General features: G+C 55.0%; 5 protein-coding genes across 5 annotated transcripts; 3 read left to right on the top strand and 2 right to left on the bottom strand.

Annotated features, from left to right (window-relative positions):
* Positions 1-1,248: 1,248 nt before the first annotated feature.
* ETH_00013840 (pyruvate kinase, putative) lies at positions 1,249-5,018 on the top strand (the record flags this gene model as incomplete). Its single annotated transcript, XM_013378132.1, has 3 exons — positions 1,249-1,668; positions 2,440-3,003; positions 3,183-5,018. The coding sequence occupies 3 exons, from the start codon at positions 1,249-1,251 to the stop codon at positions 5,016-5,018; spliced, it is 2,820 nt and encodes a 939-aa protein (XP_013233586.1).
* Positions 5,019-6,446: 1,428 nt separating this feature from the next.
* Positions 6,447-8,974, top strand: ETH_00013835 (oxoacyl-ACP reductase, putative; the record flags this gene model as incomplete). The annotated part of the gene is made up of 6 exons (XM_013378131.1): positions 6,447-6,575; positions 6,669-6,950; positions 7,287-7,564; positions 7,933-8,137; positions 8,473-8,523; positions 8,876-8,974. 6 exons carry the CDS (start codon positions 6,447-6,449, stop codon positions 8,972-8,974), a joined length of 1,044 nt encoding a protein of 347 aa, XP_013233585.1.
* A 721-nt stretch (positions 8,975-9,695) lies between these two features.
* Positions 9,696-10,250, bottom strand: ETH_00013830 (uncharacterized protein; the record flags this gene model as incomplete). Its single annotated transcript, XM_013378130.1, has 1 exon — positions 9,696-10,250. One exon carries the CDS (start codon positions 10,248-10,250, stop codon positions 9,696-9,698), a length of 555 nt encoding a protein of 184 aa, XP_013233584.1.
* A 1,204-nt stretch (positions 10,251-11,454) lies between these two features.
* On the top strand, positions 11,455-17,280 carry ETH_00013825 (uncharacterized protein; the record flags this gene model as incomplete). Its single annotated transcript, XM_013378129.1, has 1 exon — positions 11,455-17,280. One exon carries the CDS (start codon positions 11,455-11,457, stop codon positions 17,278-17,280), a length of 5,826 nt encoding a protein of 1,941 aa, XP_013233583.1.
* A 952-nt stretch (positions 17,281-18,232) lies between these two features.
* Positions 18,233-25,222, bottom strand: ETH_00013820 (forkhead-aasociated domain-containing protein, putative; the record flags this gene model as incomplete). Its single annotated transcript, XM_013378128.1, has 13 exons — positions 18,233-18,759; positions 18,913-19,000; positions 19,544-19,645; positions 20,010-20,182; positions 20,512-20,613; positions 20,765-20,804; positions 20,900-20,967; positions 21,243-21,343; positions 21,561-21,615; positions 21,833-22,377; positions 22,521-22,669; positions 22,775-23,616; positions 24,835-25,222. 13 exons carry the CDS (start codon positions 25,220-25,222, stop codon positions 18,233-18,235), a joined length of 3,180 nt encoding a protein of 1,059 aa, XP_013233582.1.
* Positions 25,223-26,639: the final 1,417 nt, after the last annotated feature.

Genomic DNA, 26,639 nt, shown 5'->3' with positions numbered 1-26,639 from the left:
CCTCGTGCATGCACTCAAAGTCAAAAAATCATTTATGGATAAATACAAGATTTTACATTACTACTTGCTTGCTCATAACAGCTGTACACCATTTAAATGCACATGTGCATGCGTGCTCACGTGGGAACATGCACTTAGACCAAAGCACGCACAGACGTATCCTAAACTTGCTTCGCTTCAATCAGGCAAGCGATGCACAACAAAACACGCACAACACGCGTAAGCATATGCATTCATAATTTATAAGCACACCGAGGAATCTGCTGCAGTCTCTCAGGAAATAGCCACATGAATGCGCGCTGGCGATTGCACGCACTTTTCGTCAAGTCTGTACACCCAATAAAAGGCAGAAATGCAAGCATATAAGAATACATGTTTGCCTGACCGCAGTTGTATACCGGAAAAGCATGACACAGTCATAGGCATGCATTCACAATGTACATGTACACAAGCATATTTTCAAAGGTCTCTCTAAAAGTAGTGCGCAGCTTGAGAATGCGCAAAGTGACTTTTACCCGGAATTCCAAATAGGCACGTCACAAACTAGTACCTCCTTGAAAGCGCAACTCAATCACTATAAAGTAGCAAAAAGAGCATGAAGCCCTCTGAAAGACACGCAGTCCATGGCCACCCACTGCCACGTCTACTGTGTTTTAGCCACTTGAATTTCCGTTGAAGATCACATAACGATCTCCTGTCTTCTGCTGACGTGTGGGTGAAGGTATGAAAGAACATACGCTGGACTGCCGGAGGCTGTCACGGCTCATACCTTGAGGCCCAAAGGAAGCTCAGTTGTCGCTGCCACTTCTCCTACTGCAGCAGCCGCTACTGGTAGCCCTGTTACTGCCTCTGCTGCTGCAGCAGGCGATTCGGTGAGGAAGCGAGGCGATAAGGCTGCTCGCCTGGCTGCGTCACTGCCTCTGCCGCTGCTGTTGTTGCAGCCAGTGCTGCACGTGCTGTAACTTCTGCCTCACAGCATTTTCCGATACTTCTCTGTCATACCCATAGCTGTAAGGGCTGAAATAATCTCTGGTGCAACTGCTGCTGTTGCTGTGGGTCCCCAGGAAACGTCTGGCGATTCCATTGCGGGACAAAGTGCCAGAGACGCCTACTACAGGGCAGCGTAAGTTCTCAACACTTTGACACTTGACACTCGACAGTGGCACCTGATATTGCCAGTTCTGTTGCTGCTTCTACTGTAGCTTGGAAAGCCAGGAGTGCTGCAACATATAAGCCCGGCGTCAGAATATGCGGAAGAGAAGCAACAGTGGCAATTGTCAGAAAGGCAGAAGCAGCAACAGCCTTGGCGGATTCAACAGTAGCGGAGCGGCAGAAGAGGCAGCCGAAATGTATTTTTTTGCTCAGGCGATTTGCCTGGAAGTCCACATCCAGCCTAAAACTGGGGAGGAGACGGTTTCACCGCCGCTGACTTTGACTCCTCACGCGCAAATAGATGAGATCCTGCCTATTCCCTTAGCTAAGAGGCCTTCATTCAAATTTAGTGACGCTACCAGGAGCCCCGCCTGGCAAAGTACCCTTCTGGCGAAGGCACTTCAGGCATTCCACTGCGCGAAGATCCTCTGTGCTCCCCTTTCGAAGCCCTCAGTCATGGACCAAGCAGGGCCTCATCCCAGCGAGGGGCCCCAACGGCAGCTGCAGTGTCCTGAAGTTACATGCACTTGAGTTTTGCAGTCCAGAACTAGACTGGGGAGGCCATGCATGGATAGGCATTTGGACATATTTTGTAAATGCAAGCCAAAACAAATGGGGGATCATGAATGCATCTCTACAATGTAATTGCTCCCCTAGATGAACGGTGAAATAGACGAAAATGGTCTAGAGTACCAACGACGCCCTTGTGGACCACTCTGAGAAACAGCATTGAATCTGTCAAGTAAATGGAAGACACAGGAGCACATATGTTCTTTTAGCATTCAATCAGATAGTTGCGAACAATTTCATGTGTGTGGATCCTAAATAAACTTTACAGGTGCAGTGCGATGAAACCGATACATTGCGTTTTTCACATATTTCGTGAGTTGCTCGTGATCCACTCCATGTGTGTAGACTATCAGTGAATTATGAAGACGCTATTATGTGTTCGTTGAACTCGACGTTAAAAAGAGTCAGGAGACAAGAGCGCCCACCAAGACATCGCTTAATGCTGTCCCGACCATTTAGCAGCTTCCCGGGTCAAGGCTCATTACTTTGCACTGTTTCCAGGGCCAATATAGCTTGCAAATAAAGCTTGCTCTTGAAATTCATTCTTGAGTTTCAAATGAAAGAGGGTCACCCGCACACCCGCTTAAGCCCCCCACAATCGACAGATCGATGAGGGCAACAGTCAAAGCAGCAGCCGCAGCGGCAGCCGCCGCCGCTGTCAAAGATGTATTTCGTATACTTCTTCTCGTCTTCCGTTTGATACTGCGCACACTTTAGGAACGAGAAAGGCGAAGGGACAGAGACAGCCGCATCCGCATCAGCAGCAGCAGGAGGCCCAATGCGTGCGAGATGGCTCATTATGTGTTGCAGTTGCTCACTTGTGCTTTGTTTTTCTGTGATTTATTTGTAAATTTGTCCTTGGCCCTATCGAAGGCCCCTCAGGGCCTCTCGCCTGCATTCCTCGGGGCATCTTCCTGCCCTTCGGGCTACCAGCAGCAACGGGAACTGCAAGCAGCAACAGCGACTGCAGCATCAGCAGCAAATCCATTTGTCGCCAACATGGCCACAAAAGAGGGAGCGCAAGCTCTCTTGCTTGCATCCCGAGGGATACGGTGCTCACGAGGCCTACGGGGGGCCCCCTTGAGGGGCCCCAACCCAGCCTTCCTGAGGCCCCGGGCCCTAGGCACTCTTGCAGCTGTAGCCCAGGCTGACACAGATGCTGCAGCGCGCACTGCCCCAGCAGCAGCAGTAGCAGCAGGAAGAGAGGCCCCGCTGCGCCGGGTGTTCACTCGAACTAAGCAGATAGCCACTATAGGGCCCGCTTCATGGGAGAAGCACCAGGTGAGGAAACCCCTGACCGCAATAAACTGAGCCACGAGCCCTCTACCGCTGCATCCCATGGCGCTGCGCACTTGCTGGCAGAGGCCGCAGAGCTGCCTCAGAACACCATGCTGAGGGTTTGGGATTTGAGATTTCGATTCAGGTTAGGTTGGGGGTGCGTGCTTGCCATTGTTCTGCAGATAGAAGACTTATTTTTGTCTGGCGTGGATGTATTTCGTCTGAACTTCTCCCATGGCTTGTTTAGCGAGAAGTACCAGCAGTACAAGTACATTCGGGAAATAGAGCACAAGTACCAAACGCCCATAGGCGTGCTCGCGGACCTGCCAGGTCCCAAGCTGCGCCTCTCCGTCTTTGACCCGGATGAGGTGACGCTAGTCAAGGGCCAAAAGTTCATACTAGACGCAAGTGCGGTGCCAGGGGGCCCCCAAAGGGGCCCCCTGCAGCAGAAGTGGGTACTGGGAGCCCTTAGGGTCGGACACAGAGTACTAATAGACGACGGCAAGGTACGGCTCAGGGTAATTGAGCTCTCGCCACGCCTCCAGCAGCACCAGCAGCGGCAACACATGCAGCAGCAGCAGCAGGTGCAGCAGCAGGGAGAAGAGGAGGAAGACGGGGCTGGGGACAGCAGCTCGGGGCCCTCGCAGGACAATGCGTGGGTCCTCTGCGTGGTGGAGACAGGAGGCCCCATATCGAGCAAAAAGGGGGTCTCTTTGCCGGACACATATGTGCCTGTCTCTGCTTTGACTAAGAGAGACGAGCAAATAGCAGCAATGGTCACAGAGTGGGGCGTTGACTGGATTGCCCTTTCCTTTGTGCAGTCCGCAGCAGACATTCACAAACTCCGAAGGGTGATCACAGCGCAAGCCAACGCCCTTGAGGGGGGCCCCCAAGGGGCCCCCGAAGCGGATATCCCGCGGGCCTTCGCAGGGCCCATTCCAGAGGCCCCCGGCAGGGCACCTGCCCCAGCCTCACTTGGTACTGTGGGCTGCGTGGGGCCTCCCTGCGTCCCCCCGCTGATAATGGCAAAGATCGAAAGGGCTGGGGCACTGCAGCAGCTGGGAGCCATAGCAGCAGCAGCAGACGGCCTGATGGTGGCGCGGGGGGATTTGGGCTTGGAGCTGAACTCTGAGTTTGTGCCCAAGGCTCAAAGGGACATAACAGCAGCAGGGAGACAGACGGGGAAACCCGTGGTGGTGGCCACGCAGATGCTGGAGACAATGATGACAAATCCCCTGCCCTCAAGAGCAGAGGCAGCAGATGTTGCTGCGGCTGTGATGAGCGGCGCTGCTGCAGTTATGCTCTCAGGCGAAACTGCAGCCAGCAGCAGGGGGCCCCATATAGCCCGCATGCAGCACAGCATCATCCAGCAGACTGAGGCGGACCCGAAATACTGGGCCCTCAACACTCTCAAGTCCCCACAGGCAGCAACGGTGTTTGCCGCAGCAGCAGCAGAAGCGGGCACCCACCCATGGGGGGCTCCTTCGAAACAGGGGGAGGAGAGGCAAGAAAGCCCCACGGGGCCCCTGGAGGCATTATCTGAAGGAAGCCAAGGGAAGCCTGAGCCCGAAGTGACCACTGAGGCCCTCGCTGTGGGCGCAGAGATGATGGCGCGTGTGTCTGCTGCAAAGGCTATTTTGCTCAACACGAAAGACAGTCGAGGGGGGCCCTATCTCTCCTCCTTGAGGCCAAAGGCTCCTATTGTGGCCGCCACGGAAGACCTAAAGGCAGCCAGGAGGCTCCAGCTCTACTGGGGAGTCCATCCTATCTTCTTGGGGCCTCGCCCACAGGGTCCAGAAGAGATTTCTAAGGTCAAAGAGGGACTACGGCAGTCAGACGGGGACATGGACGAGGGTTGGGTGGATGCTGCGAAGAGAGGAGCCAGGGCAGAAGGGTTTATAAAGGGGCAGGGAGACCTGGTCGTCGTTGTGGGGCCCCCAAATCAAAGAGGGGCAGAAGATGAAGTGTCTTCGGAAGCAGGAGCAGAGGAAGCGGTGAGGATCTGCACTGCGGCCTGAAGGACCATTTTTCTCACCTCAGGCAGAGCTCAGATCCAGGGCTTGTTATATCTATTTGCGTTTCAAGCTGCTGCATTCCTATCTTGATCTCGATGCTGCTGTTGCTCCAGCGCATGCGCGGTCCTGGAGGTGTTCTAGCCACCGCTGGGGCACTTCTTACAATTGTAGCTGTCTTTGAGAGCTGAAACAAGTTGGGGTTGCTAGGGTACAGAGTATGAATCTGCGGGCCCCCAGGCCTGTTGTGGCCTCGCTACTGTGCTGAACTGGGGGTTGAGACTCTCACAAGTGTATACGGAGTGCCAGGAATAAATAGGTGGAAGTGAACAGACGAAAAGCGCGAACAAGATGCAGTGCCTGACACGCTAGTTAACGTGATACGCTAGACAATAAGGGACAGAAGTGCCCTTGGAGGCCATTCGGAGGCCCCTTGAGCGGCTTTCCGCTTGCAGGAGTCACTACGTCTTGTTTTGGGGGGTCGTTATGTCTGAGTGAGGTAACATGGCTGTTCGTAGTTTGCAGCAAGCTGTGCACGGGTGGGGGACGCGGCACTGCAGTGCATGAATCCTGTAGTTGGAAGTGATTAGCTAGAAAGAGCGTCTGTTGCGTCCCCAATACTAGGAGTAGGCAACGGTGTTGAGGCTGCATCTGGGTCCCTAGATGTTGTTGGTGGCTACAAAAAAGTGCAGGTAACCTCAGGCAACTGCATTTAGAGGCAGGTAGCCAAATCTTCATTCCTGTGGATAGCCAATTTCAATATGCATAGTTTTGTGCAGAGTTTGTCTTCCACGATTGGCGGCTCGCGGTGAGGTCGAGTACCGGTGAAACGAGCCCGAAATGAAGCTTTCTGTGTTTACGTGCATCATAATGAATTTGTTCCATAAGAATTTTTGACTAGTTCATTGGTGAAACGATAGCAAATCTTAGCAGTAATTTCTAGGAGCGCAACACGGGATGCAAGACAGCTGGTCTGCAGTAGCTGTTGCTGTGGCATCTGTGTTGATCAACCTTCTGCTAGTTGGCACTCTTCAATGCATCCGTTGAATAATTCTATTAATTTGACCTGCATTTACTAGAAAAAAGAACAAAAAGACAAGAACAAGCATCGACGAACAACTTCTGTGCCTACGCGCTATGCCCCCCTCTCCTTGACGCCGACATGCAGCATAGCAGCCCGGGACAGTCTGCCACTGCACACAGTGAGAATAATCCGTTAAGCCCTTGAGCCTTAAAACTAAGGTGTGGCCGTGTTTTAGGGCTTTATAACCAACACTACTTCTTTTAGGCTTCTGTGGAGGCTGGCTGGCGCCGTGCCTGTCTCTTCTGGGTGTCATCAACCCTGAGCAGTCAGTCCTCGACGCTGGGCAGTCATTTGCAGGCCCGAAACCCCTAATTCGCTGCTGCAGATCGTATAACTGGACCCTCGCCAAGATGCGGATGCTGTCACTGGCTCTTGGGGGGCTTTGTTTGGCCCTGTTCTCGAGAGACAGAGCTGAGGGGTCCCGACACCTGCCCCGGCAGACCCTGGGGTTCCTTTCTCGCCCCTTGCCCAGCAGCTCGGTCAGTGGGCCCTCCCCCCGTACCGTGGATCCCTTTCGCCCCGCAGGAGGCCCCAAACCCTAGCGTGCTTCTGCCTGCGTGTGTTCGTCTCAGCCGGAAGTGACTCTTTCGCCGTCACTGCGCACAGCCCCGCAGCTGACTCCCGCCACCCCGTCTGCAGCAGCAGCATCTGACGCGGCCTCAGCAGCAGAACGCAGCGAGAGCACCCGCTGCTTCGCCTACCCGCTAACCTATGGCGGAGGCCCCAACGGCGGCGGGGAGGGGGAGGGGCGCGTGGCCCTCATCACCGGAGCCAGCAGAGGCATTGGCCTGGCCATAGCGAAAACCTTCGCGAAAGGAGGAGTAGAGACGATTATTTGCGTCGCCAGGGATCAAGTCAGGCTGCAGACACGGCGCTTTGGGGCTGGGGGGTTGGGGGTATCAAAGCGGGGCTTGATACCCCAGGGGCTTAGGGGTATCAAAGCAGAGCTAACAGCTTAGGTGCGAATTCGACGGCCGCGAGTGTTTAAAGTTGCAAGACACGCTTAGGAAATGTTGCGGAGGGCTGGCAGTAGAGCTTTGAGTTGAACTGTTCACTGAGCCCTAAGCGTAGAACTTAGCCGTAGAAGTGTTGACTTAGGTGTTTAATTGAGTAGCCCCCGAGCCCACAGCGGCTGGGCTAGCCCCAAGAGTGACGCATGCAATGCCCCAAGTTTGCGGCCGCTGGCTCAGGCTGCATGCGACGCTGCTGCTGCGGAAGTGCGGGCGCTGGGCGCTGCCAGCGAAGGCCACGGGGTGGACGTGGCGGACAGCCGTTCGGTGTCGGAGCTGTGTGCGTCTTTGCTGGAGAAGCACAAGAAAATAGACATCTTGGTGAACAATGCGGGCATTACCCGGGACAACTTGTTCATTCGAATGAAGGATAACGAATGGACAGATGTCATCGACACCAACTTGAACTCAGCCTTTTACTTTTCGCTCCCGCTCATCAAACAAATGACGAAAAACAGGTGCTGTCTGACTGCTGCCCAACGAGGCTCTGCCCCATCTCGTCACAAGTCGTTTAGAGAGCCTTCTCTGTCCTCTTGGCTATCTGCCCTATATATTTATGTGTCTGTCGTAGAATTAATAGGACAATAAAACTTAAGCCATTCCAAATATCTCATGGTACTGTACTAAATTGGTTTCCCGTATAAGTTTTTAAACGGTTCAAAGTTCTGGTACCTGTGTGAGTAGCAGTCGTCATGGTGTCTGCGTCTGCTTCTTTCTCGCCTGAGCGTTCCTGCAGTGCCTTTCGTTCGTCTTGTTTTGGTTTCTTTTTCGTTTTTTTCATTTCCCTCCCATCGACGCGCTTTCCCGTCTCTGCTCGCCGCCGCAGGTTCGGCCGCATAATCAACATGTCCTCGGTGGTGGGCGTGGGCGGCAACCCGGGCCAGGCGAACTACGCGGCGTCTAAGGCGGGGCTGATTGGCCTCACCAAGTCGCTTGCGAAAGAATACGCAAACCGGAATGTGACGGTCAATGCCATTGCCCCTGGCTTCATCAAGTCCTTGATGACCGACAAAATGACGGAGGCCGCAAAGGTGTGAAATCTCCCTCTCTTGCCCTTTTCTTATGGGCTCAGGGGCTTACCTGGGGCTAGGGAGGAGCGCTGTGGGCTCTAAATCACGTTTTAGGCAACTAGGTCTTTTATGAAAAGCCGTTTGATAGAGGAGACAGATGTTAGCAGGAAAAGCAGGCAATAAAACGCATTGTGCGGCCTTTTCCGTTTGCGTAGAAAGAAGCAGATTCGGCCCTGGTAATGTGAGCTAGGGAATGCTGCCTTTTTGATGCCTTGTGTTTTGCTCCATCTTTGTCTAATTTGTACTATCTCTCGCGGGCTTTTCACTCTCCTACTTATTTTTTTTGTGGCCTTCAGGCCGGCGCCTTGGCAAGCATTCCCGCGGGCCGTTTCGGGACCCCGCAGGAGGTGCGCACTTCGTCATCTCAAAGCGTCTTTTGCCTGTTTTTGCCAGAGTTTTTTCTGTGCAGTTTTTGTCCCGCGCAATTGCCTGTCCTTGGTGACTTCCCTTTTCTTGTTTCTCCATTTTGTCTTGCAAGTCCTTTCCCCCGTTGTTCTTCCTATCTTTGCCTTTCTGGTCTAGTGGCGACTGTTGTGTTCGTTTCTATTCGTTCTTTTGCGGGTTTGCGCTGCTAGCGGGGCACTGGCTGGCTATACATATTGCATAAACATGGACTCATAAGCATCTATAGAGAGTGCCTTCTTGCATAGTTAAGTATTCCCCAAAGCGGGTCGCCACCCGTGCCTCTGTGTTCTTCAGGTTGCGGACTTGGCAGCTTTCCTTGCCTCGGATCAGGCGGGATACATAACGGGCAAAGTCATTCCTATAGACGGGGGCATGTTGTTTGGGTCAAACTAAAGCAGGCGCCGGAGTCGCGTGATTTGTTTCAGGGCTTCTCTGGGCGCGCCCTGCGGCGACTTCGGAGAGGCCCTATAGCAGTATCTCCTGCTGCATTTCTTGGGCTCGCCGAGCGCGCATCCAAGGAAAAGGAAAGCCGTATGGGGCCTCTCTCAGGGCGCCTTGATTCAGGGGGGGCCCTAGAGCCTGCCCGTATCACCTACGCCAGCGCGGAGGCGCTGGACGCCGTCTAGCGGCTTGCGCTGAAGCATTTAAGGGGCCCTCTTTGATTTCATCTGGGGGCCCCTATCAACCTGTTAGTGGACTTCTACGCGCTATTGAAGTGTGTCTTGTGCGCGCGAGTTCCCCAGCCCCAGCTAGACACCCCCCGAGTCGGGGCTTGTGGGGGTCCCCTACAGTAAATCAGACATTAAAGGGGCCCCTGCAGTGTACACAACTTCATTGTTTTGTTTCAATCGCCGCATGTTCCAGTGCGCGGGAAAAAAAGAAATGGAAAAGTTCTTTCTGGCAGCTGCAGCCCCAAAAGGCCCCGAGCAGCCCCCTAGAGGGGCCCAAGCAGCCCCTGGGGCCCCTCTAGGGGGCCTCAGTATCTTGCTCCTGCGATAGGCTCTTTAGCCCGTCTACACTGTACAGGGGAGGCCCTTAGGTAACCCTAAAACGTAGTTTATGCTGCAGCTCTACAGCTTCCCAAAAAATCTTAAGGCGACCGCAGAAAGCCGCACTAAGCAGCATCCCCGCCACTGGGCTCCTCTCCTGCTGCTTTCGCCGTAGAGAGCTGCTTCTTTTCTTCCAGTGGAGGAGAATAGGCTTCGGAATTAGACTCTGCATGCGCGGCCTCTACTGGGGCAGCAGCACATGCGGGCTTTTCTTCATCGCTGGCGGATGCCGCCTGCTGCTGTTGCTGCTTGTGGGGACCCTGCTGCTGTTGTTGCTCTTGCCGGAGATCCTGCTGCTGCTGGTACTGCTGCAGGAGGTCACGCTGCTGCTGTCGCTGCTGCTGTAGATCCTGCTGCTGCTGCTGCTGGGGGTCCTGCCGCTGCTGGAGTTCCTGCTGCTGGTGCTGGAGGTTCTGCTGCTGCTGCTGTGGAGCATAGCCCAGCTGATGCTTGAGGATGTTGATCTTTTCCTGTAGCCCCTCGTTCTCCTGCTTCAAAGTAGAGTTGGAGAGGCGAACAGCTTCCACTTGGTAGGACAAATCTGAAGCAGCAGTAGTGGCAACACATAGTAGCGGCCGCAGCAGCAGGCTTATGAATTCTACGCAGTTGACTAGGCCCATATTTGGCTCTTTTGGCCTTTCCTGCCCCTACTTTTGGAATACGATAAGCAACAACGCCAGCATCGGTGGCCTCTAGTACCAGCAGCAGCAAAACTAGAAGCAGCGGGAAGCAGCAGGGAAAGCAGAAACAGCAGCACCGAGAGTGGAAGCATCCTCAAAAACGCCAGAAAAACAGCAGCATCGGCAGCAAAAGAAGCATCATATAGGACCGCAGCAGAAAAAGAGGCACCAAAAGCCGAACCCGAGAGCTCTTCTTGCAATTCCATTATCTTGTCAACGATTTCAGCTGGAGTCAAACTGCAGACAAAGCAAAGAGGTGTTTCGGCCACAGCAATCTTAGGGGCCTAGGCAAGTCAGAGGGGCCCCCAGAATTCCGTTGAGGGCCAGTCCTGTGCAAGCTGAAGGGGAATGCTAGGCAGGTCCTGCGGGGGGCCATACTGACTTCTCCGGACACAAGTCAGGGGCCTCTCTGGAGACCCCAGCTTCGACAGCAGACTGGGACGCCATTTCCTAGGCTCAGAAGACAGGCAAGCAGCCGGGGAGTCCTAGAAAAAGGGACAGGCCCTCGGGGAGGGCCTCCACGCTGTGTAGCCGGCGTGAGCACACGCTGCCGGCGGGGCCCCTAGCCTGTTGGGGGAAAGGGAAAGATCTTGAGGCAAGCAAAAGCCAAGCAAAACAATGAAATATGTTTTGAAGCAGGGCTACACCGTTTCTCTGGCGAGCTCTGTGAAAATAGAAAGACACTCCTTGGGGGGCCCACTGGCGACAGGCGACAGAGAAGCAGGCTCGCTGAGACCCTCGTCTGAAGATGCCCAGCTAATAAAGAAGAAAATAAAACGACAAAAGTTTCCGAATAAAATTTTAGTTGATTAATTTATTAGTTTCAAATACGTTGTCCATGTAGAGCTCTGGTCGACTGAAGTCTGACTGACAGAACGGGCCTTGGGCACTTTTTGTAGTCAGTGGAACAGCAGTTGTATTGAGAGCGACTGCCCACGGATCCGCAGTACTCGCCTGGGGAAATCAGAAAGTTTAGACAAAAAACCTCGAATTTATCATCTTGTTCTAAAGAATGGGGCCCCCCGGGCCCTTTGCTGGCTCTAAGGCAGAAGGGGCTTGTGCCCACTGTGCAAACAACAACCCCACCTGGCACCGCTGCCGCTGCCGCTGCTGCGGTTGATGCGAGTGTATTGCATGAGCGTAGATGTTTCATTCGTTGAATTTTGAAAAGCCGCGGGTCCCTCTACAGAAACTGGAGGGATCCGGCATCATGCCCTCACCACCGCGCGAAGGGGTCCCAGCAGCGCCCTCCCCTGTTGCAGATGAAGCAGCAAAGGGAGCAGCTGCATCAGAGACCCCTCCCTCTTCTGCAGCTCACGACACGGCTCTTCCAGGGGTCCCTCGAGGCGCTGTGTATGCCGGTTCCTTCTCGTGCACACCACCTGCCAGGGCCCCCCAAAGAGGCCCCTTCCGCTACAGCAGCAGCGCACGCTCAGCGTCTTATAGGGGGCACCGGGGCTCGACTTTCTCCCGGTCTGCAGCCCGAGCCTTCTTTAGGACTATTGCTGAGGCAGGGCCTCCCCGCCTCCGCAATGGCAGCGGCAGTAGCAGCGCGAGGGCACCCACTGTTGCTTCAGTCCTGTCGCCAGCAGCACCAGATACGTCGCTAGCGCCCGCAACAACTTCAGCAGCAACAAGAACAGCAGCATCAGCAGCACCAGCAGCAGCAGAGACACCTGAAAGGCCTGCAGAGCGGGTCACCCTAGAGACTCGTGCGCCGCCCACGAGCAGCCCTCTGTTCGCTGGGCGGCACACTGTAGAATTTTTGGCTTCCTCTCCGTCGGACTGTCTCAGTCCTCTGTCTCCTCTTAGCTGCGTGAGCAGCATCACAGCGCCGCCCTCACAAGCCACAGAAGGAGCGCCGGAAGCACCAGCGTCCGAGGCAGCAGCAGCAGCAGCAGCGGCAGCAGTGACTGAAGCCGCAGCAGCAGCACCAGTACTGCGGCAGGTGCATTCGTTGCCCGTAGAGCTGCAGACAGAACTGCAGGCGTCCGAGGCTCTACAGGGCTCTCCTTCTTCTCTGGGCCCCGAGGGCGTCTGCTGCAGCGCCCCGGCTGCTGTTCCTGAACAGCAGCAGGAGCAGCAAGTGGAACTGGATGAGCAGCAGCCTCTGTTTGTAGGGGCTCACGAGCCTCAAGCAATAATGCACACACCTGCATTTGGGGCTCGCCGGTCAGATGAGGGGACCCCGCTGCTGCTGCGGGGGCCTCTGGTCAATCTGCTGCGTAGCCCGGCTACCGCAGCAGCCGCCTCTCCTGCTGCTGCAGCAGGTGCTGCAGGTCCTGCTGCTGCTGCGCCTGCGGCGGCTTCCTTGTGGATGTCTCCCGCTGAAACGAACACACCAGAAGCGGCGGCAGAAGCAGCAACTCTGCAGCTAGCCACCGCAGCAGCAACAGCCGCAGCAGCTGCTGCAGCAGCTGCTGCAACAGCAGACCTTCTACCGCGACACGCGGTTACGGGCTCTGTAATAACTGATGGGGCTGCAGCTACCGTTACGCAGGAGTTACAAGTTTCTACATGGAGTGCTGCTTTCGGGAAGGCAGCAGCTGCTACCTCGGAAACGAAACCTAGTGCTGCTGCAGCTACTGCTGCAGCTACTGCTGCAACGGTACCACTTGGGGAGGCTGCAGCTGCAGCAGAATCTACACCAGTAGCAGCTACAGGAGCAGAAGCTGCAGAAGCAGCAGCTGCAGCGGAATCTACAGCAGCAGCAGCAGCTACAGGAGCAGAAGCTCCGGGAGAAGCCGCAGCTCCGGCCGCGGCCACAGCAGTGACAGCTACAGGAGCAGAAGCTGCAGGAGTGGCGGCTGCAGCAGCACCCACTTCTGTTGCAGTTACAGGGGCAGAAATGACAGCCGCAACAGCAGCCACAGCAGCAGCAGCTACAACAGCAGCAGCTAAAGCAGCAGCTAAAGCAGCAGCAGCTACAGCAGCAGCTGCATCAGGAGCAGCTACACCAACAGTAGCTACAACAGCAGCAGCTTCAAAAGCGGGACCTGCAGGAGCAGCAGCCTCCGCAGCAGCTACAGCTATATCAGCTACAGGCGCGGAAGCTGAAGAAGCAGCAGCTACAGTAGAAGCTACAGCAATAGCAACTGTGGGAGCGGAAGCTGCTGAAGCAGCAGCGGAAGACCCACTGGCAGCGCTGGGGCCTGCACCAGCAGCGCTAATAGTACCTGAGCCGGCAGCAGCAGCAGCACAGGGAGAAACAGTAGCACGAACAGCAACAGCTGCAGCACTTGGAGAGGCTGCGCCAGCAGCAGAATTGTCCCACCACAGTCCGCTCCAGCAGAAATCACAGCAACAGAGGACGCGAGAGCAACAGGAGCGGTTGCTGCGGCAGGAAGAGGTACAGCAGAAGCAGCAACAGCTACAACAGCGTCAACGGCAATCAGTGCACCACCAAGAGGAGCAACGCCACGCAGCTTCCGTGCCACGAAGTACTACCAGAAGCCTACTGCGCCCTCCAACAAAAATAGCAGCAGCAGTAGCAGCAGCAGCAGCAGCTGCCGCTGCTGCTGCTGCACGAGCAGCACGAGCAGCAACTGCAGCTCGAGCCAGGAGGTCGGTCTCCACCCCCAACTTGCCTGCTGCTGCAATCCCTCAGCGGCCACAGCAGTCCGCCGCAGCAGTGACGGCGGCGGGAGTGCGACGAGGGCCCCAGAGGGCCTTTTGGAGAATTCCAGGTAGAAGAAGTCGATCCGTCTCGAGCCTCCCGTTGCTGCAGCAGCAGCTCCAACCGAGGCCTCTAGCGGAAGCAGCAGCTACGGCAGTAGCAACAAGGACGGCAGCGTCTTCAGCAGCAGCAGAAATGGCGCCTGTAGCAGTGAGAGCGTCACCAGCAACAGCAGCAGCAACCTCAGTAGCGGCAAAAAGCGCCGAAGCCGCAGCGACAAAAAGAACAGCAGCTGCTGGTGTCGCGACACCCTGCAGCCACCGTTTTCCCGCAGCGAATGCAACGAGACGTGCGGACGCAGCTTCAGCAGGGTCAACAGCCACAGCAGCACGAAGAGCCACAGCAGCAGCAACAGCAGAACGCAAAGCCCTCAAGCGGGGGCCCGAACCTGCGGACTGCCCTCTCCCCCAGCGAAAGCGCCTCGCTGGAGATCTGTGTAGCTCACTTGCTGCGGATGCCGTAGCAGCCGACTCTGCTGCTGCTGTCCAGAGAAAGAGAACCGCTGCTGCAGCAGCAGAGCACGAAGATAAGGACATGCCCAGAGCTGCATCAGGCAGTGCAGGGGCAACAAAGGTCTTATCCGCGCCTTTGGCAGCGACAGCAGCAGCAGCGACAGCAGCAGCAGCAACAGCAGCAGCAACTGTTGCGCCAAAAGCTGCACTTGCGAACTGGCCAAAAGCCATTTCTGCAGCGATCACTGCCACTACAGCAGAGCTTGTTTCTGCAGCGGTAGAGCAAACGGAAGCTGCAGCAGGTGTTGCAAAAGACCCTACTGCTCCTGCAGCGGAGGGCGGCGACAGGGATAGTAGCAGGCTCAGTTTTGCATCTCTGCAACAGCAGATGAAGCTGTTGCAGCAGGGGCCCGAGCAGCCTTCTCAGCACATGGACGTTGATGAAGGTCGGTCAGCAGCAGCCACATCTACAGCAACGGAACCAAAACACCTTGCAACAGAGCCTGCTGCTTCTCCGAATACAGCAGCAGCATTCGTAGCAGCAGCAGCTTCAGCTGCTGCTGAAACATCACCTGAGGGCGGAGATACAAGGGTACATAGCCCTCAAGGAGGCCCTGCATCAGTTGTACGTGTGTCTGCTGCTGCACCTGTGGTGCTCCTAGCTAACTGCACACCTGAAAATCAACGTGCCACTGCAGGAACAGCAACTGCAACAACTGCAGCAACATCAAGAACAGCAGCTGAGGCTCGTAGGGCTTCTGATACAGCTTGGGGACTCACTGAAAGTGGGGCCTTCCGCCACAGCCCGTGGGGAGCGGGGAAGTACAGCCAGGGCCATTTGTCTGTGCAGTCCCCGTCAGCCACACAGACCACAACTGCACTTGGTGCACAAGCAGCAACAGCAGTAATAGCGTCAGCAGCAGCAGCAAGCAGCTGTTCTTCCCCGTTTTTAGAGCCCAGGCACAACGAGCGTCCTGTCTGCTCTCCTGAGCAAGTTCAAAGCTGTGGCCAGAATGCACCAGATCTGGCAGCAGCAGCAGCAGCAGCATCAGAGACAGAGGCACCAGGATTCCGGCAGCAAACTGATTCACCTACGGAGCCGTCAGTGCAGCAAGTCCCGACAAACTCAGCGGAACCAGCTGCAGGAGCAGCAACAGCAAAAGCAGCAGCAGCAGTAGAAAGGTCATCTGCAGCAGTTGTCGATGCTCCTGAGGCAACTGATGCAGCTGCAAAAGCCTCTGCGCTGCTGCTTGCACGGGGACCTCCCGAGAGTCTCCTGGGAGCTCTCAGGACCACCACCAGCAGCTGCGTGAGCAGCAACAGCAGCAGCTTGACCGAAGAAACGGAGAGCAGTGCAGGGCAACAGCAGGCTGCTGCAGCTGAGGAATCAGCGGCAGAGGAGGATATGAGCCTCTTTGAGGGCCCCCTGGAAGGCCACTTGGGTGACCCTCGAATCCATCGGCAGCTCTGCAGCCGCGGCTGCTGCTGCTGCACGCCACTGTCTGCTGGTGCCGCTGCTGCTGCCGAAAGTGCAGCAGCAATGGCGACGGCGCGACTTCTGAGGCGCGCACGACCCCAGGTAGGAGCTTTTCTAAGGCAGCAACAGCAGCAGCAAACAGTGGCAGCAACGCGCACCGAAGCTGGAATTTCACCCTCAGTCTGCCTTGCAGCTGCTGGCCTTCATCAGCCACGTCGGCAAGAAGTGGAGGGCCCGCGGAAGGAAGTGCACCAGGAGGCACTGCAGCAAACGCGGGGGAGCCAATGTCTGTCTGTCACAGTCGCTTTGCTGCAGATGGCATCTCTCCCGTCCCCTATCGATGCAGCAGCGGCAGCAGCAGCAGCAGCAACAGCAACTGATGCAGCATCATCAGCAGCAGCACCGGCCGCAGAAGCCGGGAGCTTGACGTGTAGCGCAAGGGGAGAAACGGAGGCAGCTTTGCGGCTGCTGCGGAAGGCAGCAAACCATCCGTACCTATCACTTGCTGCGGCTTGCTGCAATCAGGGCGATGTATCCCGCGCTGTGGATCTGATACGGGGCCTCTACCTGATGGAGACTCAGTTGTATACCGAGCTACAGCAGCAGCAGCACAGTGAGAGCTCCTTGGGACAGCTACTTCTGGAGCAGGAACTACAAGAGCAACAAAATGAAAACACTTTGTCCCCTCCTTGTATGCTGCTGCTGGTTTGGTGCAGTCTGCTCTGTTGCTCCTTTCTAAACGAGGATAGCAGCAGGAGCAGCAACTGCAGGAGCAGTAGCCGAAGAGCGCCGAGCGGCAGCCGACCACAACGAGTAGACGCAGCAACAGCGCTTTTTGAGGAGTTTTGCATTCAGCCCCTGCTGCTACTGCTACTGCAGCAGCAGATCCTGGAGCAGCTCGAAGAGGCGATCGGTGCAAAGCCGCAGCGAGGCAATTTGCTGCTATGTATTAGGCGGGCCTTACGCGCAGCCCCGCCCGCCTTAAATCTGAGCAGTTATCCCTTTTCGTGCCCACTGCAGCAACAGAAGCGTCACTCGAGCCGGCAGCAAGGTGAAGGATCTCCTCCGCAGTTTACACTGTCAGCCATTTTGCTGCGCGCTGCGGCGCTGTACATTAGAGAGTTCACGGCGAAGCAGCAGCAGCAGCAGCAGCGACAGCTGCAGCGAGTGCAGCTGCTACTATGTGGAATGTGGAGATACACTTCTGGGGCCCCGAAGGGCCCTAGTACTCCCACTCAACTCCGTAGAGCAGCAGACACAGCTATAGCTCTCCTCTTGAGGAGCCCTCCCGCGCATACGCAGCTGCAGCAGCACCTGCTGCAGCAGGAAAACCCGCAGTCCCCTACCCTGACTTTCAAGTGGTGACCTTAGACAGCTCAAGAACTAGTAACTACTGCATGCTAGTGATGCGAAGCACATCCCTTGTGGATGTGTACTAGGGAGTAGCGAATTGAGGGTTGATTACAAAAGCCAGGAAACTACAGTTGCGGCGAGCATGCAGCTGCATGCAAGTGCGTGCACGCAAACGTAGGCCTGCATGCATGTGTTTATTTGCATGCGAATACCGTGGAGCCGCTGCGCGGATTTGCAAATGCGTGTGCACGCGTTCGCTCATAAGCGGACACTTTTGGGGCAGTTTCGCCCCAGTGTATATTCTTGTGTTGCTGGTGCTGCTGCATGCAATCATCACCACACAACTTTCTAAGGAACTTTGAAGGGTTCCCCTGAGGCACCGCCTCTGGAAGACACACAGGGGGGGCAAATCTCAGGTACAGGAGCCCCTACCAAAGATCATAAAGGACTTTGTTGCGCAGCTTCCTGCCGCTGCTTAGAATGGCACTGAAGAGGTACTGCCCCACTAGCAAAGGTGCCCCCGGAAGCCTCCAGCTCAAGAGTAAACGGAGCCTCGATCGCTTACGTATATAAATATACATGATATATGTTTTACAAAATGTACTTGACCCGCCTTCAGGAGCCCTTTCGCCAATAAGCTAGCCCCCAGACTGAGTGTGCAATTACGCTGCCTTCTTGAGAACCGCACGGTCCATCATGCCTTTCTCACAAAGGATTCCCGAAGACACTTCTAGGCCCGAATAAAGTCCACTCCGTCTGCAGCCCCAGCATTTCAAGGCATACTAGCCACTCTTGGGAACCAACAGGCAGACAAAAAGTCAGCTAGCTGGGGAGCAGGGGTCCGGAAATGCCTGCAGCTGTGCGCATTATTCAGATGCAAGAAGCCCCTCTGGGGGCTCCCTCCGAGAACCCACAGTCACCTTTCCACAGCAAGATGGCAATCTTTGGCAAGGGGCTTCCTGCCTCACTGTTGAGTCACACTGCCTGTGGGAAGAGTGGAGGCATTTTGTGGGGTTGCTGAGGAGCCCCCATCAACTACTCCTCGTTGCTGCAATTCTTGTATCTGCTGCCGGAGCAGCTGCCGCTGCTGCTGTGTATCCGCCATGCGCCTACTGTCGTCCTGGTCGGCTGCAAAGTCCCCTGGGGTGGGCGCCTCGCCGTGATGTGCTGGAGCCTCTTCTTGGCTTTGTTGCTCCGGCTGTGGCTGCTGCGAGGCCAAACCTGTGTCTGCAGCAGCAGCTGGGGCAGAAGCGGCAACAGGACCGCCAGCACCAGCAGCGGCACCAACATCAGCAGCGTCCGCAGCAGGTACAGCTCCTGGTGCCTGCTGATGCCTTGGGCTCGCTGCGGTCTGCCGATGCATGAGGGCTGCAAGCCGAGAGGTCCCCGAGGGCCCCCCCGCCGCTCCCCCTCCTAGAAGAGAATGCCAATTGAAGCCTGCAAGCGCTGCAGGAACGCTTTGAGGCCCCGCAGAATCAATAAACCTGACATCTGACAAGACACATAAGAAACACGAAGGCCAATGGGATTGACAGTGCATCGTTGCTGTAACTACTGCAGCTTGGGTTGGTGCTCCTGGTGTCGCCCCTGGCGCAATAGGTGGCGAGTAATTTCTGCATCCCTGGTTTGTGCTTGGAACCGTACCTGACTCAATGCTTCTCTGTGAACGAAGGCACGAAGGTATGAAGTTCCAGTGCCGCCGGATGGAGATGGAAATGACTGTGCGGCCGACCTGAGAACGCAAGCAGCAGCCAAAACACAAGAGGTGGAGCAGCAGCAGGCGATATCATCAGCATCCAGACATGAACAGGAGCGAAGCATCAGCAGTGGCAGAGCAGCAGCAGAGGCACGGGCAACAGAAGCAGCGCAGGGTATGGCGCAAGCAGCGGTTCAATAGGCAAGAAAAGAGTTGCGAAGAACGTAAGATGGGTAACAGGTAACTCGACACGAAGCAGGGGATAGATTTGAGCCAGAGGCATATACAGCATAAAGGAACCTGGCACATCGCAAGCACAGAACAGGCAGACAGAAGTCAAGAAGAAGATTTGGAAAACGAATAGAGACTGGAGACTGGGAGCTAGTGGACAGGGATACACACAGAAGACAGATGCTGCGAAAACGGAAAAGAGAAAGCAAAAAAGCAAAGCGAAAAAGCGCCCAAACGCTCGGCGCAACCACTTAGCATACCCCGTATGACACGCAGGCACACGCACGCCCATGTAAAGCAAAAAACAAGAAGCATACAAAGAAGAGGCACCATGAAGTGCTTGTTCACCTGAAATGATACCCCGCTGATCCACCTCTCAAGTTTTAGGGGCCTCTTAAGTTCCACAAGGGTGCCGAATTTACTCCTCTGATCTTCTAAAAAAAAACCTCCCTGAACCGCAAATCGCAAGCCACTACTCTGCACAACCCTTGGACCTAAATAAACTCAGCTGCTGCTCTAGCCCACAAACCAGAAACCTTTCAGAAAAAACGCGATGCTTTCGAAACGAAGCAAGCCACTACGCGGCACAACCCTTGGACCTAAATAAACTCAGCTGCTGTTCTAGCCCACAAACCAGAAACCTTTCAGAAAAAGCGCGATGCTTTCGAAACAAAGCACTTGGCCCTGACCGTAAAGCCCTATTTGGGGTGTGTGAGAAGCCGAACATAAAGCGTAAATAGTAAAGAGCCTGGCTACACGCCATGCAAGCCTTGTGTCCCAACCCTACAGCCTGACTCGACCCGTGCTCGCACACCTGTTGGTGCCTGATGACTGCATGAAATCTGGAGACAGATATGTCACTAAGTCGGATATCCGAGTCGTGACCCCTTCCCAGTCGTGCGACTCTCCTGCTGGAAAGAGAGACAACATGGAGGCCCCTGGGCGGCGCCGTGCCTCCCGCTGCGGTAGGATGAGTGCTGCGTGGCTCTGCGAAGACGGAAGCAGCAGACAGATAGTAAACTTCTGCCACCCCATAAAACCGTCTATATCTAGGTATATCTTGTCAATGGTCTCAAGCAGGCAAAGCATGTGTATGTAAAAGCGCTGAGCTGCAGCTGCAGTGAGGAATTTCGAAGGCAAGAAAAATGAAAAACACCGCATTCGCTGTGAGTCAAGAAAAAGGCAGGACATACTCACAACGAAACCGACAAATGATGGTGCAGACAGCACGCGATCCCACTAGCAAGACCCCAGACGCCCGCCAGCTCAGCTTGGCCACCTGGCGAAATGGCCGTAGTTAAGGACGTAAAGCTCACCCAGAATAAAGTAAGGATACTGAGGTCTAGGAATTGCAAAAAGCTCTATCACCTTCCTGTTGGCCTCCACCAGAGACGGATAAGGTGCTTTGCACAGTTCACCTGGAGGGGCACCAATATATGAAGACAGCACTTTCAGTGGTTGCAGGAAAACTGCCCGTTCGATAGCTTTGCAGCCTAGCTAGCTCACTAGCTTTCTAGCTTGCTCTTAAGCAGCTAACTACATCAATTCCGACACTATGTGGAAACTCACAGTCCAAAGAGCGGAGGAAATATCCGACAGTCGAGCCGTCCTGAAGCCACAACAAAACCCCACTTCCTTGATAGTAAATCTTGAATGTTTTTACTGCCGCGAGGCCACCTGAGAGAGTAAGGACCTAGGGCTTACATTGCGAATATTAAGTCGGCCTTCCATCCACGTGCGGAGACATTGCAAATGCACGAACTGCATGCTGCCTGAGCAGCACAGAGCAGCAACACACGCAAGAACAACTTTGTACTCCGGCCAATGTGTCTCGAATAAATGGTCTACGGCCGGAGAAGAAGAGGACATCCCAACGAGCAGCAAAGACTTGATACAACTCCAGTTGGTAAAACGTCCAAACGAGGAAGTCAGGTTACAATACGCTAGTGTAATTCAACGTTACTACACATTGACGCAGGCGCGGTTTAGAAACGCCAACGGGTCAGGGTGAGAGAGTCTTGGGACCTAAAAAAAGCCACGAGTCTACCTTTGCAGCGGCAGGGAGCTACTAGTGGGTTCGTATCTGGATCATCATCCTCTGATGCTTCACAGAGGCAAATGCGACAGGCGGGACGAGAGAAGAGACTGCTGAAGCAACAAGAGGCAGGCACATGCAAACAACGCCACTTTCAGGAGGCAGCAACAGCAGCAGCAGCAGCAACGGCCACCGCAGCAGCGGCAAGATGCAAAACAGCAAAAGCTGAGTCCACGATAAAGTGCGGCAGATGATCTAATCTCCCCTCAAATTTACAGTGGTACGTAATTCTGTTCCTGCGCCCTTGCTGTTAGTAAAACCCACACCCACCTTCTGCTGGCTCTCGCATCGGCACTGAGGGGGCGAAGACCCATTGCCGAAGCTCCTGAATAAGACAAGGCAGCATGTACGCAGTAGCTGCAACAGCAACAGCAGCGGCAGCTTTTGCTGCAGTTTTGCCATTCTCAACCCGTAAACGCTGAGGCACCTCATGACGCCTGAAGTTCTGCGGCCGCTTTGTAGCTTCCCAACCGAGGCGACTACAGCGGATGGTGAAAGTCTACACGGAAGATATGCGCATACGCCCGTTTAGATACACATACCATCCGCTGAATGGCTTCCCACTTCTCCCGTTTCGTAGAAAAGTTCCCCTCCTACACCTGAGCCCTTTGGAGTGAGAAGACAGCCTTCAGATACGCAACGGGATAGCGGACCTGCCAGTGCAGCCCGGCTGCCCGCTGCTGCCGCTGCAGCTGCCACAGCCCTCAGTGGAGACCCTGGCGGCAGTGCTGCAGCAGCAGCTGCAGCAGCTGCTGCTGCTGCTGCAGCTGCTGCAGCATGCGTCGCTACGGGCGAAGGGCCAAAGGCCTCTCTGCTCGGCAGCGTGCTGAACACGGGCTGCTCCGCCGCGGAGGGAACAGGACAGTTAGCAGAAACAGCAGCAGCGGCTGCTGCTGCTGCTGCACCTTCCACTGCAGCAGCGGCAGCTGCAGCAGCGTCTTCGCCATCCGCAACTGCATCAGGAACCACCTCTTCACCGGAGTCAAAGCCATTGTCTCCCACTGCTGCTGCAACTGCTGCTGCTGCACTTTCTGGCTCTGGCGCTACTGTTTCACAGTCGTCAACATCTCCCAGGTGAGGGCGCTGCCTGCAGCAGCAGCAGCGACAAAGGCAGGACAACAGCAGCAAGAAATCCAGTACTAGTCTGGGACGAGTCAGCTCTGGAACCTAATCTCCATAACATCACTGGAAACTGGTGCCTAGCCCCGTCAGCATCTAGCTGTGGGATACCTGGCTGTGGCTTGAAGCGCTTGCTGCTGATTAAGCACAGCCTCTTTGACCTTTAGGCGGAACCTTCCTAGTTTCAGGATATCACCCTCTACCAAACGAACGCCGCCGCAGTCCCGCAGACTCCGAACCACCAGCCACACCTTGTCCGCCTGAGAGCAGTAGCAATAGCAAGGTAAATAAAGAAGCAACCGGGTCTACTGATGCCCAAAAGTCGCTCTACTGTTGCTGCTGCTCCTACTGTTGCTACTGCTGACCTCCGCACGATTTGCCTGCGCCCCCGTTCGCGAATTGGATCCGCGAACTGCTGCTAGCCCTGTTCTCCCAGGTAGCGCTGTTGCTGACGCGTCGGCAGGAGTGGCTGCAGCAGCTGCTGCTGGGGCGGCAATCACCGCAGCAGCTGCTGCAGCAGCTGCAGCAGCTGCTTCTGGAGTCTCAGACCCTCGGCCGCCTGTTTCTGCGCCTGTGCGGGCAGCACCATGGGCGTCAGTTTCTGCTGCTCCGTCAGCCACTCCTCCTGCCACAGTTGCCTGCACTGCTTCCGCTGCTGCTATTGTGGCAGCCGCTTGCATTGCTGCAGCGGCGGCTGCTGCTTGTGCAGCTGCTGCTGCTGCCGCCTGCTCATCTGTATTGCTGATTGCTGACGACGCCTCCCTAGTACGCTGCTCCCTCTGCAACCGATCTGTTGTAGTGGGGACACGAGATGCTACATGTCTTGCTGGCCCATCAGCGGCCGGCTCCCCCGGAGCTTCCCCAAGAGCTGGCCGCCTTTGTTGCTGCTGCTGCTGCTGCTGCTGCTGTTGTGTGTATTCGGGTGCTGCTGCAGCTGATGGTTGCTCCGGCGTCCTTGCAGCCGTTGTGCCACAAGCAGGATTGGCTGCAGCAGCGGCAGCAGCCGGAGCAGAAGCAGCACCAGCAAGAGCAGTAGACGGCGGTAAGGGTGGAAGCACGCAGTACGCGCCGTCTATCCAAGTTATCCTTAGAAGAGCCTTGGCCTCCACAGCATCTCCACAGCGAGTCTTTTCCAACAGTTCCAGGGCTTCTTCCTCGGGTGACACCGAGACCTCACCCGCTATTCGGACGCAGCAGTAAGAGTCATCTACCAGACAACAACGGCAAGCAAGCAAACAGGATACATGATACACTGAGAAAGGGACAAAGGCTGAGGGACGGGTCGACAGTGAGAGGCCAAAGATAAGCACATGAGAAATAAATCATGAAATTTAGAAGTTGATTACTGAAGCAGTCAAGCATGTGGATAGTCAAGCGAAGATGCGAAGCAACAGCAAGAGGCAGACAAAGGGTCACGGAGGCACTGAACGCAAGCATGCGAAGGCAGAACCAAAGGGGCACTATATCTATATCAAATCAGATAAAAGGAGGCAACGTTGGTGCAGGAAGAAACAACAAAGAAAAAAAACTAATGATCCGCGGACATACGTATTCTTCGGGCAACTCGCCGAAACGAGTGAACCGGGGAAAAGAGACAACCAAATATGGACGGAAATAAAGAGAAAGCAGTGAAGAGGGCAAGACGTGAATATAGAAGGAGGCATATTGGCAAAAGCGATGCGGGGAGAGGCAGACAACTGCTAAGGGCTCGTTCGAGAGACCGACATAGTTGTAGGCTTTAAGGAGACAAAAGGCAGTCAAATCGACGCTTAGACAAACAGACACAAAGTAAGATGGAAATGCGGGGGCAGAAATGGAAATGCAAAGAAATGAACGGACCAGAGCAAAGCCAAAAGCACGCAGAAACGAAGCTCGAGACGATGAGAAGGACAATTAAAAAAACTGGAGGAAAGGCGATGGAAGACGGGAACATTGGACGAAAACCCAATGAACGAAATGGGCGGGAAGCCGCTCATTCACGCATCAGGACAGCTGTGCAGATCCACAAAACAGCATGCAGAGCAAGTCACGCAAAACCTAAACTGCAGCTGCTCTTTTGCTCAAAGGAATTTCACAGTGGGCGGAACAATCCATGCACACTGACGCCGCGCTGAACAGTATGTCGGATACAACTACGCTCTTACAGTCAACACCACAAAGAGCTAGTAGCAGTATGCGAAGCCGCTGCACCAACAGCATATGGTGCATACGCAGAAACAGACACTGCAGGGCAGGCAGAGTGACCAGAACTGCACTAACAAGTAACTTTCGTGCCAAAGTTACTTGTTAGTGTAGTTCTGGTCACTCTGATGCGCGGACCCTCATTTGCCGCATGGCGGTCATTTTAAAGAATGAATGCACCAGCACAGGCTCTGTAGCCGCAGTAACAGTGACTTTAGACACTTAAATGCAGCAAGGAGCTCACGCATGCAGTTGATTCTGTAGGTCTTTTTCGCGACATTTCGTGACTCGTAGTCGAATAGACCGTGGCTGTCACTGGCCCATGTAGTACAATTTATGTACATCGAGTATCCCCTAGCCTTCGAAGGGCTCGCGTGGGCTCCCGCAAGCTGGCCGCCTTTAGGGCCCCTTGAAGCTGCATTGCATGCCTCACTTCCGACTTCGTTGATTGCCACAAATGCACGCTGTTGCTGTAGTCGCTGTTGTTGCTGCGGCTGTTGCTGATGCAAAGGTGGGACACCATTGTGAGTCCAACTTCTGCTGCTGCTGGAACTGCGATCCGCCGGTAAAACGCCCCCCGCATCCCGAGCTGCCCCCACCTGGTCGGAGGGGTCGAGAAACACGGTCTCCATAGGGGAAGTGACAGCTTTGACAGCTGCAAGAGAGCAGCTACACAGGGGGCCCCTTGATGTGTTGGGGCCCCTCAATGCAGCACTGCACGGGCTCCACACTCTGAGCAGCCCCAAGGAAGGGCTATGTCAGGAGGCGTTGTGAGGTCGCTAACGAGCCCCCAGGGACCCCTCTTGTTCCCCCACGCTGAGCAGGGAAGCGGATTGTGGAGGCGAGACGCGCGGCAACAAAACCTCCGGCGTGCTACAGACAGCCCCTAACCAACCACCTGTACAGGGACGCTTGTGGGAGTGAGTGAGACTTCCGCTAACACGCAGGAGAACCTATGCCGAATTACGCTGGAAGTAAGCTCTACCGTCGCACTTAGATCACGAAAAAGTCAAAAGATGGGGAAAGGGCCCCCGTTGGGCTCCGCTGCAGGCGCGAGTTCCTCCAGCTACCGCAGCAAAATGGTAAGAGCAGCAGTACGCGAAACGCCTTAAGAGACAGCACAAAGCCACAAACGTTTAGAATTTCACGTTTAAGGTTTAGGGTTTACGCATGCCAAACTGCAGATAGATGCGATGCGATGCGTCTGACCTGGCGGTCTTGCTATGCGGAGCGCCAGCAGCGGGCACTAAAGCCTAAACCTTACACGAGAAGCGATGACTACAGCTGATCGATTACTGAAGGTAGTTTGTGATTATTGTTTCTGGAGCATCTGTCACCAAACAATACGCAACGCTCCCGTTTGTCTCTTAGAGGCGTTGCTGCCCAGCCTCCACAACTCGAAGTCGAAACCGTCAACTCTCCTTTATGACTACTGTGTGGATGGCTTCGCTGCTTCTCGGAAAACTGATTCGAAATGGGCCAGAGACACACATCATAGTTCCGTCAACTGCTTTGTGCTGATAATTTAGGAGCGAAAGCAGCAGGTTTCCCTTTCATGTCCCTCTAGGGGAGCCAGAGGTCCGTCAACTCACTGAGACTTAGAAGTGAGCCTAAATCTGGAGGTTGTAGGTGGTATGCAACATTGCCCTTACTTGTTTTGATGCATCCATAGGTTCCCTCCCCAGAACTGGAGTTGAATTCCGGCTTTTCTGTCCATGTGTGTTGCGAGTTTCCCGCCTGATTTGACTGCTTCGCCAGTACCGCCAGCAACCCTAATTTCTCAGTAGGTGCCAACTGTGTTAGGAGATTTGTAATGGCAACCCGCCCTTTTATCGGAGCGTCTAAGTAGAATTAGGCACGATTTAGCTATTCAAGCGAGCCTTCGTACGGGGAGCCTCAATTGGACTTCAGGGAATGTGTACACATGCTCAGTGTGTATTTGTAGATGTAGCACTTACGTGCAAACCCCTGAAGAGCCACTTGGCAATCCTGTTGAGCTGGACCAGTGTGTAGCGTTCACATTTCGTCAAAATGCAAACCTGGTCGCCT

The sequence above is a fragment of the Eimeria tenella genome, genomic scaffold (assembly GCF_000499545.2).
Source record: "Eimeria tenella Houghton genomic scaffold, Eth_scaff74, whole genome shotgun sequence".
Classification (NCBI taxonomy): domain Eukaryota; phylum Apicomplexa; class Conoidasida; order Eucoccidiorida; family Eimeriidae; genus Eimeria; species Eimeria tenella.
The sequence above is the reverse complement of the archived record's forward strand: the minus strand, read 5'-3'. Positions and strand labels throughout refer to the sequence as shown.